This window comes from Sorex fumeus, unplaced genomic scaffold, assembly GCF_029834395.1.
Source record: "Sorex fumeus unplaced genomic scaffold, SorFum_2.1 ptg000011l, whole genome shotgun sequence".
Lineage (NCBI taxonomy): Eukaryota > Metazoa > Chordata > Mammalia > Eulipotyphla > Soricidae > Sorex > Sorex fumeus.
The window spans coordinates 3,131,251-3,149,315 of NW_026606068.1; the positions used below are offsets into that span (position 1 = coordinate 3,131,251).

At 47.3% G+C, this 18,065-nt stretch overlaps 1 protein-coding gene across 1 annotated transcript in view; it reads left to right on the forward strand.

Annotated features, from left to right (window-relative positions):
- CTH (cystathionine gamma-lyase) overlaps positions 1 to 17,779 on the forward strand; it is a 35,194-nt gene extending 17,415 nt beyond the window's left edge. Inside the window, exons 6-12 of the mRNA XM_056111028.1 lie at positions 4,698 to 4,755; positions 5,953 to 6,030; positions 8,749 to 8,901; positions 9,392 to 9,513; positions 12,405 to 12,457; positions 16,526 to 16,664; positions 17,204 to 17,779. Coding sequence (XP_055967003.1) covers positions 4,698 to 4,755; positions 5,953 to 6,030; positions 8,749 to 8,901; positions 9,392 to 9,513; positions 12,405 to 12,457; positions 16,526 to 16,664; positions 17,204 to 17,212 — 612 coding nt within the window. The 3' untranslated portion in view covers positions 17,213 to 17,779. The remainder of the gene's footprint in view (positions 1 to 4,697; positions 4,756 to 5,952; positions 6,031 to 8,748; positions 8,902 to 9,391; positions 9,514 to 12,404; positions 12,458 to 16,525; positions 16,665 to 17,203) is intronic.
- The last annotated feature ends 286 nt before the right edge of the window (positions 17,780 to 18,065 follow it).

The following is an 18,065-nucleotide window of genomic DNA, read 5'->3' on the forward strand; positions in this document are numbered from 1 at the left end:
CTATATAATACTTATGTCTCTAACAGTATAGTTCTATACAAACGTGTGAACACATCCACAAAATAAAAATGTCTAGGGGCTGGAGTGATAGCACAGCGGGTAGGGTGTTTGCCTTGCATGCAGCCAACCCGGGTTCGATTCCCAACATTCCATTCCCAGCATCGCCAGGGGTGACTCCTGAGTACAGAGCCAGGAGTAACCCCTGAGCATCGCTGGGAATAAAAATGTCTACTATATAGAAGGGGGAAATTGATATATTCCATATGAAAGGAGGAAATTGGTACTGAATGACCTCTACATGTATGTTGCATATGTTTCTCCATTTCTTTCTCTTTTTAATTTCTTTTTGTTTTTGTTTGGATTTGAGGCCGTACCTGGCATAGTCTAAATGTTATTTCTGGCTCTCTGCTTGGGGACCATGTGGCGCTGGGGATTCAACCCTGACCTTTTGCATGCAAAGCCTGTTCTCAGCTCATCAAGTGCTCTCTCTCCATTTCTTTTTCTGTTCTATTTATTATTTTTTGGTGGGGAGTGTGGTTTGTGGTGCTACACCCAGCGGTGCTCAGGTCTCACTCCTGGTTTTGTGCTTAAGGATCACTCCTGATCAAGACTGATCTCATATGGAGGGACCACATGGGGTGCCAGGAACGGAGCTCTGGTTGGCCGCATACAATCCAAGTGCCTTACCCATTATATTATCTCTCTAGCACCTCTTGCATTTCTTTTCTTTTTTTCTTTCTTTCTTTCTTTTTTTTTTGCTCTCTGGATCACACCCAGCGATGCTCAGGGATCACTCCTGGCTCTGCACTCAGGAATTACTCCTGGCAGTGCTTGGGGGACCATACGGGATACTGGGGATTGAACCCGGGTCGGCCATGTGCAAGGCAAATACCCTACCCGCTGTGCTATCACCCCGGCCCCCACTTCTTCCATTTCGGGATCCTTTTCTAGTTATTCTTCAGTGCCCCTCAATCCTGGCATTCTGCTTCTCCCCCTCCTCCCTTCCTCTCTTAATCCCTTGTTTTAGTCGGAACTTCTGCTTCCCATTTTATCACAGAGCTGCAAGTATTTAGAACGCTCCAGGTAAGCCGTTTCTTTTCCTACCTTCTTCGCTCTATGCTTCTCTTTCCCCTCAGACCCCGTCCTTCATCCTCCCTCCTTTCCTTTCTCCTCCTCCCTTTCCCCAGATTCTTCTTTTCTGCTCTGCTTCTCTCGCCAGAGCCTGGGTCTGATCTCCCCCCAGCCTCCCTCCGGTCCCCTGGGCCATTGCCCTCGATTTCCTTTCTCATATGAGGTTCCCTCCCCCTCCCCCTTTCTTTCTTGTCCCTCCTTGTGTGGTGACGCTCCACACACTTCCTGTCACCTCCTCATTATGCGGAGTTCCTGAAACCCTGATGATCCCCCTCGCCCCCCCAACACACACACACACACACACACACACACACACATTCACACACACACACACACACACTTCAATCAGACAGATGTTTGAAAACTCATTCGTCTGTGTTTCCCCCTTTCTGTTTTGGGTCCCTCAGATTAGCCCACGCCGGAGCCTCCCTGGGACCTGCTGACTCCCCGGGCCCTTGCCATAATCCTATAGACTCTCCTTCCTGTGTTGCTCAGAAAACATCGCTCTTTTATCTTTTCCTTTCCTGAACACACTTCCTGGCTATGTCACATTTAGATGGCTTCACGGACCCAGCTCCCTCTGGCTCACACTGGGCCTTTGGATGCTACTTTTTTGTTTGTTTGTCTTTTTGTTTGTTTTTGCTTTTTTGGGTCATACCCAAAAAATGCACAGGGGTTACTCCTGGCTCATGCACTCAGGAATTACTCCTGGCGGTGCTCGGGGGACCATATGGGATGCTGGGAATTGAACCTGGGTTGACCACATGCAAGGCAAATGCCCTACCCACTGTGCTATCGCTCCAGCCCCTGGATGCTACGTTTTGTTTTGTTTTGTTTTTTTAGATTTTTATTATGAAACACCATGAGGTACAGTTGTAGACTTAGAAACTTTTGTGCTTGGGTTTCAGTTATACAATGATCGAATACCCATCCCTCCACCAGTGCCCATTCTTCACCACCACTGATCCCAGTATCCCTCCCATCCCCCATCCCTCCCATCCCACCCTGCCTCTGTGGCAGGGCATTCCCCTCTGTTCTCTCTCTCCTTTTGGGTGCTGTGGTTTGCAAAAGAGGCATTGAGTGGCAATCATGTTGGGTCTAAAGTCTACTCTCAGCTACTTTTATCCCATAAAACAGGATCATCTCTGGGGCTGGAGTCCCAGGTGGTTTCCACTCTTGGAATTTCTACTTCCTCCGCCCACTGGCCATGGCTGTGGGCTGCTTAGTACAGCCCGGAGTGGCTTTTGCTGAGTCACAGTGAGTCCTGTTTATTTGCACAGACTGCAGGGCCTGTTTCCGTCTGGGCCTGTTCAAGTTACTCCTTAGGCATGGCTCTCTTTGACCCGTTGCCATCACTAACAGAACTTGAGTTGTTCTACCTGTCTGCAGCCCTCATCCACATTCCCCAGGCCGGGGACCCAGGATCACCCTGTCCTGAGCAAATCTTCACTGAGTTCTTCTCATTGTTTGACCATCGGGAAAATGGGCTGTATTTTCTTGCTTCCCTGCCTTTTATCGTCTGGATTTTTCTGGGAGCCTCTGAAAAGAGACCAACTGGCCTAAAATATCAGAGTAGAGCCTCTGGAGGCAGGTAGTGTAGGTCTCAGTCCTGGCTCGACCAACTGCCGCTGCAGCCGCTTTATTTTTTTCTCCCAGTGCCAGTATTTGGACTTAAGTCCTCTTGGATGCAAGGCAGATGCTCTGCTGGAGAACTACCCCAGCCTCTCGGCCCGTATCTTAATCTGCCTGAACACTCTTGATTTTCTTAGTCCTTCTCTCTTCCCTATGTAATTAAGTCTTAAAGGCACTGATTTTATTAAGATAGGTAAAGTACAGCATTTCATTCATTGGGTTTTGTAAAGTGCTGTACACAGTACTTGGCACATAATAATATCATAGATCAATGAATGTTAACGCTTCATTTTTCTTTTCTTTTTTCTATTCTTTTTTCTTTTTGGGCATACCTGGTGATGCTCAGTTGTTGCTCCTGGTTCTGCAATCAGGAATTACTCCTGGTGGTGCTTGGGGGACGATATGGGATGCCAGGGATCAAACCCAGGTCGGCTGCGTGCAAGGCAAATGCCCTGCCCACTGTACTATCGCTCCAGCCCCCATTTTTGCTTTTCTTTTGATTTATATAAATATATGACTTTTTTTTTTCTTTTGGGCACCATGTGGTGCTCAGGACTTACTCCTGTTTCCACACCCAGGAAATACTCCTGGTGATGCTTGGGGGACCATATGGGATGCTCAGGATTGAACCCAGGTCAGCCATGTGCAAGGCAAACACCCTACCCATTGTGTTATTGCCCCAGCCTATTAACCATATGTTTTATGGAATGTTAGTGTTAAAAGAGAGGTTTGACAGCATTTACTCTGATTCTCTCAGGTTTAGAAGTTAGCAAACACTGTAGAAATTGCTTGGAGCAATATCCAATTTAACACATCTGATTCTTTGAAGCACCCTAAATGATTCGGTCTCATATGTTAACTAAACAGTTAACACACACACACACACACACACACACACGTGCACGTGCTTTATCTTAAAGAGAATGTAAATGAAAGATGCAAGAGCAAAGGATTAATATGCAGGAAAATTAAGTGAGAGAAAAGAGTCCAGATTTCTTCCTGAGTGAATTCCTGCTTGACAAAACTTAAATTAAGATTCAAGACTAGGAAGACCAGGGGCCGAAGTGATAGTACAGCAGGTAGGGTGTTTGCCTTGCACGCGACCAACCTAGGTTTGATCCCCGGTGTCCCATATGGTCCCCCAGGTACTGGCAAGAGTAATTCCTGAGTGCAGAGCCAGGAGTAACCCCTGAGCATCGCTGGGTGTGACCCACTGTAGCACTGTCCTCCCGTTGTTCATCTATTTGCTTGAGCGGGCCCAGTAACATCTTCATTGTGAGACTTGTTACTGTGTTTGGCATATGGAATATGTCACGGGTAGCTTGCCAGGCTCTCTGAGAGGGGTGGAGGAATCAAACCCAGGTCGCCCGGGTCGGCTGTGTGCAAGGCAAAACGCCCTACCCGCTGTACTATCGCTTCAGCCAGGGTATGATCCAAAAAGCAAAAAAAAAAAAAAGAGAGAGAGAGAGAGAGGGAGACTAGGAAGACCAAGGTTTTAACCATTAAAGAAATCAAAGCAAATTTGGTCTTACTTGACACAGCATTTGCTGATGTTAATGTCACCGATTTTGCATCTATGTCGAGACATAAAATGTCAGCGTCCCTTCTTAAGTGACCAGTTTAGGATTCAATCAAGAGCTGCTCGGTGGGGTGACCTATTGCCTGAATTGGTCTGCTGTTTCTAGAAAGTTTGCACCTTTGAATTGAATACGGGTCCAATCTTCATTTTTATGTGGTAACAGAGGGGAAAAAAGGAAAAGGTAATATCAGAGATTCTGGAAAATTTTAAGATGAATGTAATTTGGAAAACTTAGGAGACTGGGAATAGAATTTGCACTAGCAAACATGGAAGTAATGAAGCATATTTTCAAAGGAATTTCCATATTTATATTGCCATATTTATATTAAAATATAAACCTTTTGTTCTTTTCTAGCGGCCTTTGGCTCTGGGAGCTGATATCTGTATGTATTCAGCAACAAAATACATGAATGGTAAGACCCACAAAGTGTCTACATGTTGAATGTTAGTTCCAAAAAGTTTGTATTTTTTCTTCTGTTATTCAGGTTTCTCTGCGACTCATTGAGGAAGTTGTACTTTGATTAATTTGGGGATTTCATTAAGAGCAGGCAAACTTGTACATATGCATTATAAGCACAGGATTCAAATCTGTAAAGCATTGCCCTGCTGACAGTTTTAAAAAGAGACACTTTTGAAATAAAGGAGAGAGAGAGAGAGAGGAGAGAGAGAGAGAGAGAGAGAGAGAGAGAGAGAGAGAGAGAGAGAGAGAGAGGAAGAAGAAAAGGGCCTGCCATAGAGGCATGTGGAGTATGGGGTAGGAGGGACACTGGGGACAATGGTGGTGGCAAGTGTACACTGGTAAAGGAGCGGATGTTGGAACATTATGTGACTGAAACCCAGTCATGAGCAGCTTCGTAACTGTGTATCTCATGGTGATTCAATTTTTCAGAATAAGGAGAGGACCAGATAGCACAGCAGGTTTGCCTTGCACACAGCCAACCTGGGTTCGATCCTTGGCATCCTATATGGTCTCCCAAGCACCGCCAGGAGTAATTCCTGTATGTAGAGCCAGGAATAACCCCTGAGCATCACCAGGTGTGACCCCTAAAGCCAAAAATAAATAAATAAATAAATAAAAAGATAAAGATTAAAATAAAATAGGGGCCTCGGTGATGTTTGGAGGAAGTTTTGAGGAACATGCATGAAGTTTCACCTAGACAGGTGTTCTTACCATCTGAGGCACTTCCCTGGCCCATAGACATTTAATTTTCATGTGTTTATTGTGTAGTTTTTGGTTTGGGGTTCACACCTGGTGGAGTTCAGGGGCTACTCCTGGCTTTGTGCTCGAGGGTCACTCCCTGCGGGGCTCTGGGCCCCTGTGACTAAATGGGAATTGAACTAGTGTCGGCCACGTGAAAGAGAAGCACCTTAATCCCTGCACTTTCTCTGTAGCCCCAGAATATTTAATTGTTACGTGATTTTTATTGTTCTTAGTAGAATTGTGGTTGTCAATTCAAAGTCCATTTAAGGTTTTTTCTGTGGGAGCTTTTGCCCCCCAGACAGTTTTTCTAAGTAACAATCACATTTGAAAAATTTGAAAACGTAGAACGAACATATATTATTTTTAATTTAAAGCCTTTTTTCTTTCTTCTTTTTTTTTTTTTTTTTAGGCCACAGTGATGTTGTCATGGGCTTAGTGTCTCTCAATTCTGACACCCTCCATGAAAAGCTCCGTTTTTTGCAAAATTGTAAGTATTAAGAAATCTGGATTTCCTTTTATGTCCTTGTTATAGAAGAATGACTGCACTTGATATCTGTATTTATGCTAAATTTTGTACAGTATGAGTCTGGTCCTACTTTACAAAAGAAGAAATGAGGAACGAAGATGAGGCTGGGGGAAATTCTGCGGGGTGTGTGTGTGTGTGTGTATGTGTGTGTGTGAAGAAAGTTTTTAAATGTGTTATAAAATTCTAGTGAGAGTTCAACAGGATTTAGAACAGAAGTTTTGTGATTTTTTTTTTTCCAGTTCTGTCTCTGTCATAATTTCATGTAGCCCAAGTGGATCTTGTATTTCGCTCATGAGGTCAAGGCTGTCCCTGAAAGCGAGGCAATTTTATAAGCGTATCCAAGTCAGGCTTTGAACCCAGAAACAAACAGCCTGCTGGGTTTCCTCAGTGAGCTGCTGGCCGGGCACTGGCATGGAGTGGCGCTTGGCCTCAGGAGAGACCGACGTTCCCTGGGTTCGTTCTGTTCAGGCCACCAGGAACATGCTGTGAGGAGGCGTGTGCCCTGCTGATTGGACCACCACTGCTCGCTTGTCGGTTGGGTGCAAAGGATCAATCTTTCCCACTCATTCTGACTGAAAGGATGTGGAGAGCCCAAATAGTCAGGGTTCTGACAGAGATTCTTGGTGGGGTGTTCTGAGGACCCCTCCCTCAACCTGTCACTGTGTCCTGTCAGGCTCATGGGTTGTGTGGGGAATTGAACTCTCCCAGGCCGCTGGGCTTTTTGTTTTTGTTTTTTTGGGCCCAAATCTGGCGGTGCTCAGGGTTGGTCGTACTCAGGCTCAGGGGTCCATGCAGTACTGCAACTTGAAGCTGGGCCTTCTGTAAGCAAAGTCTGCCCTCAGCCCGTTGGCTTCTCTCTGTGGGGCTGTAGACCTTTTTGCGGGTCTTTCTCTCAGAACAGGCCCAGCCTATTCCAACACTAGCCCGGTGTGAGGCTTAATTATGCTTAAGCTTCTCAGGCCTTAAAGGAAGTTGTTGTCCTCAACCTTAGGACTTAATGAGTTTGTTCTCTTAAAAAAAAAAAAATGAACAAGATTAGGAGTAGAGCCTTTTTTATATTCATCCTTTCAACTCTAGAAGGGCTGTTAATTTTCTAAAGCACTGAAGAGATAACTATTTTTCAACTGATGTTAAAAACCACTTCCTGTTTAGATTGCTGGGTTATTTCTGTGATGGAGGATTTATTTGGTTTAGGCGCTGTAATTAGACAGATTAAAAAAAACAAACAAAATGAGGAATAAAGTCTCTTCTGGGAAATAAGGATAAAAGGCACCAGAGGGCCCCTGAGGAGCGAGAAAGCCTTACTGCTGGCCAAATTCTTTTTGTTCAAGCCAGTAGGAATGGGGTGTGTACCTTCAAGATAATGTAAAACCAGAAGCTGCATCTGCCAAAAGCTGAAGAGAATGTTGCTAGAACATTCCGTAACATTAGGGCCTGAACGACTCTTTCTCTGTATGTTGTAATTACTTTTCCAGAAAATTGGGGTTAAACTAGGTGCAGAATGTCATTTCGTGAGAGTCACAGAAAGGACTATTTATCTTCTCTTTGAAACATCCATCACTGTGTTTTTGCTCTGTTTTCTTTTTTCTTTCTTTATTTTTTTATTTTTTATTTTTTATTAGTGAGACACCATGAGGTACAGTTGTAGATTTACAAATTTTTGTGCTTGGGTTTCAATTATACAATGATCAAATACCCATCCCTCCACCAGTGCCCATTTCCCACCACCACGGGTCCCAGTATCACTCCCACCCCCCATCCCCCCCATCCCACCCTGCCTCTGTGGCAGGACATTCCCTTTTGTTCTCTCTCTCCTTGTTTTTTTTTTCCTTTTTGGGTCATACCAGCGATGCACAGGGGTTACTCCTGGCTTTGCAATCAGGAATTGCCCCTGGCAGTGCTCAGGGGACCATATGGGATGCTGGGAATCGAACCCAGGTCAGCCGCATACAAGGCAACTCCCTACGTGCTGTGGTATTGCTCCAGCCTCTGCTCTGTTTTCAAGAGACCCATTGCTCCTCACTTTTCATTTATGTTCCTCCCTACACTCCCTCTAATTTTTTTTTCTAAAAGGGCATGGTGCCCCAGCAGTGTTCCATGGCCAGTTTTTAGCCATAATTGGTCCAACTATGTGGTCCTAATTGTTCTTTGGTCCTCACTGCTGCCAACTACCAGGGACACACCCTGCGGTGCCTCAGATGGGGACAGGTATGATCCTGCCCGTCATACTGCAGGGCAGAAGCTCCCGCCCCAAGAGTCATGCCCGGGCTCTCTCCTTTCAAAAGCCATATCTCGGGGCTGGAGTGATAGCACAGCAGGTAGGGCATTTGCCTTGCACGCGGCCGACCTGGGTTCGATTCCCAGCATTCCATATGGTCCCCTGAGCACCACCAGGGGTGATTCCTGAGTGCAGAGCCAGGAATAAGCCCTGAGCATCGCTGGGTGTTACCCAAAAATAAAAAACAATAATAATAAAAAAAAAGCCACATCTCTGATCCTATCTATGCTTCAATCTCTGCTTGAGAGTTGATATATTAATAATCCCACCACCCCTAGCCTCCTTCCTCAATCAAAGCTAGTAGGATGCTGGGCTTCTCGGGTTCACGCTCAAAAGAGACTCAGGGAATTCTCTGGGTCTGTTCCCGGTTCATCCTGACCCCAGGTCTGTTAATTTGGCAGCAATCGGCGCCGTCCCGTCCCCTATGGACTGTTTCCTCTGCAATAGGGGTCTGAAGACTCTTCAAGTCCGTATGGAGAAGCATTTTGAAAACGGAATGGCCGTCGCCCACTTTCTGGAGTCACATCCTCTGGTGGAGAAGGTTATCTATCCTGGTACGATCATCTCAATCTATGCACACATCCCGCGGCTGGAGAGATAGGACAGCGACAGTGGACAGTGGGTCGGGCACTTGCCTGGCCCGTGACCAGCCTGGCTTTGATCCCCAAACCAGAAACAAACAAACAGAAAAGTTCATGGAGGGACTGGAAGGATAGCTCAGGGGTGATGGTACTTGCCTTGCATGTGACCCAGCTGGGTTTGATCCCCGCCACTGTGTCTTGTCCACACAGGACTTTAAGGAATGGTCACTGGGCATACTAGGAGTGACCCCACCCCCCGCAAAATGAGGTGCATGGGGATGGTAGAAAAGAGGTCGGGAAGGTGTTTGAGGTCGCAGGGAGCAGATCAGTCGTCAGATAAGAGCATGGCCCTGAGGTCTGTTAGGCGTCTTTGCAGTTTTCTTCAATGAACAGTAAGAACCTTTTGTCCAGCAGTGATGCGCTTGGCTCTGCAGTAACACTCCCGCCTTCTGCCTCCTCACAGGGCTCCCCTCACATCCGCAGCACGAGCTGGCCAAGCGCCAGTGCACGGGGTGCCCGGGGATGATCACCTTCTACATTAAGGGCACCCTGCAGCACGCCGAGAACTTCCTCAAGAACCTAAAGGTAATCTCTACAGACAGGGGTTTCACACACCTACCCCATCCCCCAATGGCAGCTTCTTTCTCCTGCCCCCTGCTCAGTTGAGCGACCCGTGCCTGCGGGTCATGCCCATGGGGAAAGGCACTGGGCTGGCACGCAGGGCGCAGGCCTCTGAATGATCAGGTTCCACTGCGTCACTGTCCAGATGCTGCCATCAGTCAGAGATGGCATCTTCCGGTGCACTTGGCCTCCAGAGTCGTTTAAAAGTGATCCCCATTTCCAAATGATTTATCTCTGGAAAAGAACTCTGTAAGTTTCCAGTCCAACCAGACATCATCGGTAGGTTCTTTGGTTTGGTTTTGGTTTGGGCGAGGGGGGTGTCACACCTGACGGTGCTTAGGGCTTACTCCAGCTGATCAGGGATCACTCGTGGCAGTGCTCAGGGGATGCACTTGGAGTGCGGGGGATCAAACCCAGGTGGTAGTGGGCAAGTCAGGCTCACTCCCTAACCACCTGCTATGTTATCTTTCCAGCCCCCGTTCTTTAGTTTTGACAGGTGGTTGGATCCGTTCACTCTTGGTTTAGAGTCTACTCAGGTTGTGTGTAGGGGACAGGGATCCAACCCAGGGCACTCACATGCCAAGCATGTGCTCCAGCCCTTTCAGCCATCTCCCCGGATCCCCATTTTACCTTTTTCCTTTACCTTCCTATGTATATGTGCCAATCTTATTGATTCCTGGTGTTTCCTACTAGTGTACCATTTCTGGAGTACAGCTTGCCCCTCCCCAGGATCACAGAACTCAGCTGCACCCTCCAAGCTCACGTGGTGTATGCCAAAGCCAAGCCCTTTGCCCACTATGATGTGATGGCTTCATCACCGTGCAGTGCACAGTACCGCCCAGAGCTGTCCTGACAGCCGGCCTGGCAAAGACCTAGAAACCCCAGGCAGGCTGGAAGGTGTGTGGGCTCTTCTGTTTTGTTTTCACAGCAACTTCTGGGATGCGGATTCTGCAGCCGATACTGGCTTCTCAGTATGACAGTGCTCATGTATGCACTGCGGTTTCCATCTGTCCAAGCCTTAATAGTGTCTAAAATCTCTCCACCTTGGGGCTGGAGTGTTAGTACAGCGGGGAGGGCATTTGCCTTGCACGCGGCTGACCAGGGTTCGATCCCCAGCATCCCATATGGTCCTGTGAGCACTGCCAGAAATGATTCCTGAGTGCAGAGCCAGGAGTAACCCCTGAGCATTGCCGGGGATGGCCCAAAATGCCTAAATAAATAAATATCTCTCCACCTCTAAAATTAGGTAGTAGGGGCCAGAGAGATAAAGTACAGTGGGTAGGGCATTTGCCTGGCACACAGCCAACCGGGTTCAATTCCTGGCACCCCATATAGTTCTCTGTGCACTGCAGGAGTGATCCCTGAGCTCAGAGCTAGGGGTAAGCCCTGAGCACTGCTGGCTGTGACTCCCAAACCAAAAACAAACAAAAACAACTGAAACTCAGGTAATGGGCTAGGTTTCATACCAGGGTGAGAGTGATTTCTAGAACTTTTGTTCTAGAAAAAGTTGGAGCGATAGCACAGCGGTAGGGTGTTTGTCTTTCATTCAGCCAACATGGCCGACCCGAGTTCGATTCCTCCGCCCCTCTCGGAGAGCCCGGCAAGCTACCGAGAATATTCGATATGCCAGACACAGTAACAACAAAGTCTCCAATGGAGACGTTACTGGGCCCGCTCGAGCAAATCGATGATCAGCGGGAGGACAGTGATCAGTTGTTCTAGATAACACCAGAACACTAAGCCCCCAAACTGAAATTTATTTCCTTGACTTCCTTTTTCTGCAGGAAAAGGATGTATCCGTTTAATGAGGGATGTACATTAGTGTGTATTATTGTGTGATATCAAGGGAATGATCACAGAGCTAATCAAATCTAGTGATGCCGAGGCTTTAGATATAATATGTATGTAAAGTATATATAATATATATGTAAAGTCAAATTGATGAGGAACAGAAGATATCGATTCTGATCAACTTTTCAAGTTTTAAAAAGTCACACCTGATGGTGGGCTGAAAAAAAAAAAAAGGAACCAGTCACACTTTAGATGGCCTTGTCTACGTGAGACCCTGCATCCCATCCCTGGCACCACATGACCCCTTGAGCACTAGCGGATGTGGCACCCTCATGACAGTGTTATAAAAATAGAAATGGTCGGGGCAGGGTAGTTCAGGAGCAAGGTGCTTGCCTTGCATGCGGCTGACCCAGTTTGATCCCTAGCCCCACCATATGGTTCCCTGAGCCCTGCCAGGAGTGGTCTCGAGTATAGAGCCAGGAGGAGTAAGGCCTGAGCACACCTGGGTGTAGTCCAAGTACCCCCGCACCCCCCCCCATCAATAAAAGTAAAAATGAAACTATCGGGGTGGGGAGGGTGCGCATATATGCGAGGATTCCCTGGTCCAGTACCCACCATCTCCTGCCTCAGCTCCAGCCCATGAAAGTAAAAGCAGGGGCTGGAGTAATAGCACAACGGGTAGGGCGTTTGCCTTGCATGCGGCCAACCCAGGTTTGATTCCCAGCATCCTGTATGGTTCCCCCCCCCCAGCACCCCAAGGAGTAATTCCTGAGTGCAGAGCCAGGAGTAACCCCTGTGCATTGCCGGGTGTGACCCTAAACGCAAAAAAAAAAAAAAAAAAAAAAAAGGAAAAAAAGAAAGAAAGTGAAAGCAGTCTCATTGGTGCTTCTATTTTCTATTTTCTCTTTCCCCCTCTGATTCTCTTTTCTGATGGATAGTTGTTTCGTGATCGCTGCAGATTCCCGTGCCCTGTCCCAGTAATCATTTGTCCTAAACATTTATTTTTACAATGTCATTGTATTGATTTGAGTGAAATAGCAAAACAAATGTTTGCTTTGTTGTAGTTATTTACCCTGGCTGAGAGCTTGGGCGGATATGAGAGTCTTGCTGAACTTCCGTAAGTATTCATCTGTTTTCCTCTATTTTATTTTGACTTGGCTGCCAGCTTTACTGACTGTTTGGGGAGAGGAGTTTGATACCATCAGGAATGGCTTAAGATAGTGGACTGGGGGGGGGGGGGGTGTCGGGGAAGGAAAACGATATAGTCTCACTAGGGTGCAGTGGGCTTTGTTTTCCAGAATTTTATTTCTTCTTCTGCCAGCAGGGTAATCCTGCAGTGATTTTGGTTTTTTAATGGAATGACTGTGAGATACACAGTTACAAAGTTGGTTGTTCATGATTGGATTTACATACAATGTTTCAAAACCCTCCCACCACCTGCCCGGCCCCCATTCCCCTGCCTGCCTCTATGGCAGGTATTTCTCTCTCTCTCTCTCTCTCTCTCTCTCTCTCTCTCTCTCTCTCTCTCTCTCTCTCTCTCTCTCCCTCTCTCTCTCCCTCTCCCTCTCTCTCTCTCTTCCCCATCCTCCCCCCACCTCACATTTTGGGCATTATGGTTTGCAATACAGGTACCAAAAGGTTATCCTCTGTGTTCCTTTACTGCCTTTCAGCACTCAGCTCTTGTCCAGAGGGATCATTTCCAGCTGTCATTTTCCTAGTGGCCCCTTCTCTGTCCTAACTGTCCTCCCTGGCCCCTACTTGTGGCACACTTCCAACCATGGACCAGTCCTCCTGGCCCATGTTTCTACTGTAATAGTCTCACGATCACAATCACGATCATCCTGTTGTTCGCCGATTGCCTCGAGCAGGCCCCAGTAACGTCTCCTTCGCCCTAGCCCTGAGATTCTAAAAAGTGCCATATTCAAGGCTCTTTCAGGGTTAGGAGAATGAGACCCATCATTGTTACTGGTATTTGGCATATTGGATACACCGCAGGGAGTTTGCCAGACTCTGCCGTGCGGACAGGTTACATTCGGTAGCCTGCCAGGTTGTCCAAAGTAAGAATGAGATAATAGTCTCATGCTATGTTTTACTATATCCCACAAATGAGCTTAGCATTCTATGTCTGTCCCTCTGCTTCCGACTCATCTCACTCAGCATGATACTCTCCATGTCCATCCATTCATAAGCAACTTTCATGGCTTCGTTTTTTCCGGCGGTTGCATAGTATTCCACTGTGTAGATGTACCACAGTTTCTTTATCCAGCCATCTGTTGTTGGGCACGTGTTTTTTTTCCCAGATTCTGGCTCTTGTGAACAGCGCTGCAGTGAACACAGAAGTGCAGGTGGCAATTCAACCTGGGTGGCGTTTCTGCACAGTTTTAGGGAATGTTCCCAGGAACGTTACCCGGCAGTGATTCTATGACAGGAATGTTGCCCACTGACCCAGGCCTACGCGCCTGATCCTGCTCTGCCCTGGGAGGGTGGGGGGACCGGTGGACGTGGCCGCATTGAGTTCCAGCCCCCCGGACGATGGAGAATACGTCTGTGATGAAGCCCCTTCCTGCCCTTGTTTGGGCGGAAGCCCACCGTGAGCCTCCCATCAAGTTCCTTCTTGTGAACCTGGAGGGGACCTACAAGGCTAAAGCCCCACCCCACCCCTGACCCGTCCAGTTCTTGGTGTTTTCCCACCCACACGGATTAGAACCTATGGTCAGGTGTCCTACAGCTGATTTTTCAGAGCAGGTCACAGGTTCTGAAAGTTGCTGATTGCTCATTGTCACAGAAGAGCAGCTTAGCCACGTGGCTCCAGTGCTTTGTGTAAGAAACGGTGGCAGGAGGGAAGGGTGGGTCTGGAAAGGCGAGCCTGGCTCCACCCTGAGCCGTTTATCCTGTGAGCCTCAGCTTCCCACCTGTGCAATGGACCAAGCATTTACACGTTGACTGTCACATGTATGCCACCCGGGCCACCACGCATTTTTTTCCTCTCTTTTTTTCTTTTTCTTTTTTTTTTTCCTTTTTGGGTAACACCCAGCAATGCTCAGGGGTTATTCCTTGCTCTGCACTCAGGAGTCACTCCTGGCGGTGCTCGGGGGACCATATGCGATGCTGGGGATCAAACCTGGGTCAGATGCATGCAAGGCAAACGCCCTACCTGTTGTGCTATCACTGGCCCCAACAAGCATTCTTTTGTTTTTTTTTTTTTGGGGGGGGTTACACCCAGTGATTAAGTGATTACTCCTGGCTCTGCTCTGCACACAGAAATTACTGTCAGTGCGGGGGGCTGGAGCGATAGCATAGGGGTAGAGCATTTGCCTTGCATGAGGCTGACCCGGGTTCGATTTCTCTGTCTCTCTTAGAGAGCCCGGCAAGCTACTGAGAGTATCCCACCCGCACGGCAGAGCCTGGCAAGCTCCCCATGGCGTATTCGATAAGCCCAAAACAGTAACAACAAGTCTCACAATGGAGATGTTACTGGTGCCTGCTCGAGTGAATCGATGAACAATGGGAGGACAGTGCTACAGTGCTGGGGGAACCATATGGGATGCCAGGGATAGAACCCAGACGGGCCACATGCAAAGCAAGTGCCCTACCCACTGTACTATTGCTCCAACTCCATTTCTTTTCTTTTCTAACCTCTCCCACTTCTCTTCATTATTCTGGCAATGACTGGGACAACACCCACCACGACCACCACCCCCCCACCCTCCAATTGTGATACTCACCAGTGATCACACATCAGACTGTGGAGTTCACCAGGGCTGGCTGTGATGCTTCTACATTTGTTACGGGGGCGGGGGGCGGGGGTCACACTTCCTGCCCATCAGGAATTACTCTTGTCAGTCCTGGGGGGACCAACGGGATGCCAGGGATCGAACCCTGATGGGCCACATGCAAAGCAATTGCCCTATCTGCTGTGCTATCACTCCAGCCCTGTCTTTCTTTCTTTCTTTCTTTCTTTCTTTCTTTCTTTCTTTCTTTCTTTCTTTCCTTCCTTCTTTCCTTTCCTTTTTTTTTCATTTTTTTTGGGGGGGCAGGCGGAGGGCTTTTGGGTCACTCCTGGAGATGCTCAGGGGTTCTTTCTGTCTGCACTCAGGAATTACCCCTGGCGGTGCTCGGGGGACCATATAAGGTGCCGGGGATCAAACCTGGGTCAGTTGCGTACAAGGCAAACACCCTCCCCCTGTACTATCGCTCCAGCCCCACATTTCTTTTTTTCATCATAACAAAATTTGTATTACTCTAAGGCTCTCTCAGAAATAGAGCACTAGGGGTAGATGGCAGGATCTGAAAATGCTTAGCTCTGCGAAGCTGCAGCCCCGTCAAGGTGGGTGGACTGGGAGCAGGACCTTGTTCTCCGCGACCTTCTTCAGGCCCTAGAGTGCTGTCTGCAGAGGAGAGAGGAGGCAGGGCCAGCCGCCCCTAGAAAGCTCTGCTCTCTCCTCTCAGCTGCTGTGCCTCTAAGATCCACTGCCACCAGCTCTGACAGTGATTGTGAGAATGAGGGAAAATGTTCCCAGGGGGATCCTTGGCTCATACAAAGGTTACAGGCAGTGCTGGAGGATAGGGACTATATGGGGACCAAATGGGATGCTGGGGATTCAACCTGGGTTGACTGCATGCGAGGCGAGCACTTGATCTGCTGTGCTATCTCCCTGGCCCCAATCTGATGAAACTTTCACAGTCCTTGGGCCTTAGCCTATCTGGAGAAGCATCTTTCCACTGGGTTTATCTCAAGGGGAGATTCTTCAGGGAGAAAGAGTAGAGATAAAGCAGTTACTGGAGCCTTTCACCTTGACACCTGGGTTCAGGATTTCAAGGTCCTGCAAGCTGTCCCTTCTGCCCTTCTCTCTTTTTTTTTCTTTTATTTTGCTTTCTTTGCTTTTTTGGGTCCACTTGGCAATGCTCAGGGGTTACTCCTGGATCTACGCTCAGGAATTACCTCTGGCAGTGCTCAGGGGACCATATGGGATGCCAGGGATCAAACCCGGGTCGGCTGCATGCAAGGCAAATGCCCTCCCCACTGTACTATAGCTCCAGCCCTGCTTCTGCCCTTCTCTTCAATCTGCCTTAGCCCCGGCTAATACCAACAGTTGGTATTTGGAATAGAAAAAAAGAATCGAAGATAATGGCAGTTTGTGAGACAGAAACCTGCTTCCCTGGTGCGGTGTCCCCTTTTTTCCAGGGCCATCATGACCCATGCCTCGGTTCCTAAGAGTGACAGAGAGGTCCTGGGCATTAGCGACACGCTGATTCGACTCTCTGTGGGCTTAGAAGATCAAGTCGACCTCCTGGAAGATATAGACCAAGCTTTGAAGAAAGCCGTAAGTTAATTTTTTGTGTGTGGAGGGGGAGGGATGAGGGTCTCCCAAGAAGTGCTCAGGGAACCCAGGGCTTACTCCTGGCAATATTTGGCCAGCCAGGTTCATTGCTTGGGCCCAGAGGTACTCAGGGCCATCCCAGTGGAGCTCAAGACCATCCCAGAGATGCTCAGGGCAATCCCAGAGATGCTCAAAGCCATCCCAAAGGTGCTCCGGACTTGCTTTAGTGGGAGGCAGGGCTGGGGATGGAACTTGGGTCTGTGAGCATTCAAGGCATGTACCCTAGATCGCTGTGCTAACTCCCTGGCCCAAGCAGTGAGTTTTCTTTGGTCGTTGAGCTCAGTTTGGGGGTGGGTGATGGGGACCGTTGACAAAGAGTGACCTTCCTATGAATGCTGAAGGGTTTTCTGTAGACCAGGACTAGAACCAGGCAGGGAACTCAAAATGCAAATTTCAAAGATGGTAATCTTGAAAAAAGGGCACTTGGAGGAGACACAGTCTGGACCACAGGTTTGACCTTCTTCCTGTGCACTTTATCACAGCACTCTTAAAATGCAAGTTGCGACCAGCATTCCAACACCGGGATTAGCAGCTGCTTCCTGAGATGGGCAAATCTTCGGAATAATTCAGCCACTCAGGAGACATCAAGGAATTTTCGAGAGAAAAATTTTAAGGCCTCGCATTACCTTTGATAACTGTCATCTTCCAGGGATCAGTCCTTGTTAAAAAAAAAAAAGTTTCCCCTTTCTCTTCTTGTGATTAATAGGCCAATTGTGTTGATATCTTTTCATTACTCTTGCAGTCTGTTTCCCTCTGAAGAGGTGAGATTTGTACTACTCTGAGGCAGGGGACAATGTTTTTTTCACTGATAAAGATTTGTAATGATCATGTTGATAATGTAATAGCTAATTCTCCTGTTTTCTGAAAAGTGTAAATTATTTGATGAATGTTTTGAAATCAGTACTGTTTTTAAAAGGTTTTTTAAACAGGACTCAAAACTGTGGTTTACACTTACAAACCAAAAAATCAAATACTTGAGAAGTCTGTTGTAAAATTGTACTGATTAAAGGTTGTACATAAATTTAAAAAAATTTAAGAATAAAGGTGATTAGCACGTATCCTCTGGTGCTATTCCTGTTAATGATGTAGCATTCACTTTTTTTTCCTGGGTCCTTTGAATTACCTTCTCTTAGAGATCTAAGCCACATATACAAATTACTTTCATAAGTTAAATTATGTAACTATCATGCCCAAATCTTAATGTTTGCAGATTACTTATAAATTCTCTACGTGGCGGCTCTTACTTTATTTAATTTAATTTATTTATTTATTCATTTATTTATTTCCCCCACTTTTTAGACTAGACCTGGTATTGCTTAAGGGTTACTCCTAGCTCTGCATTCC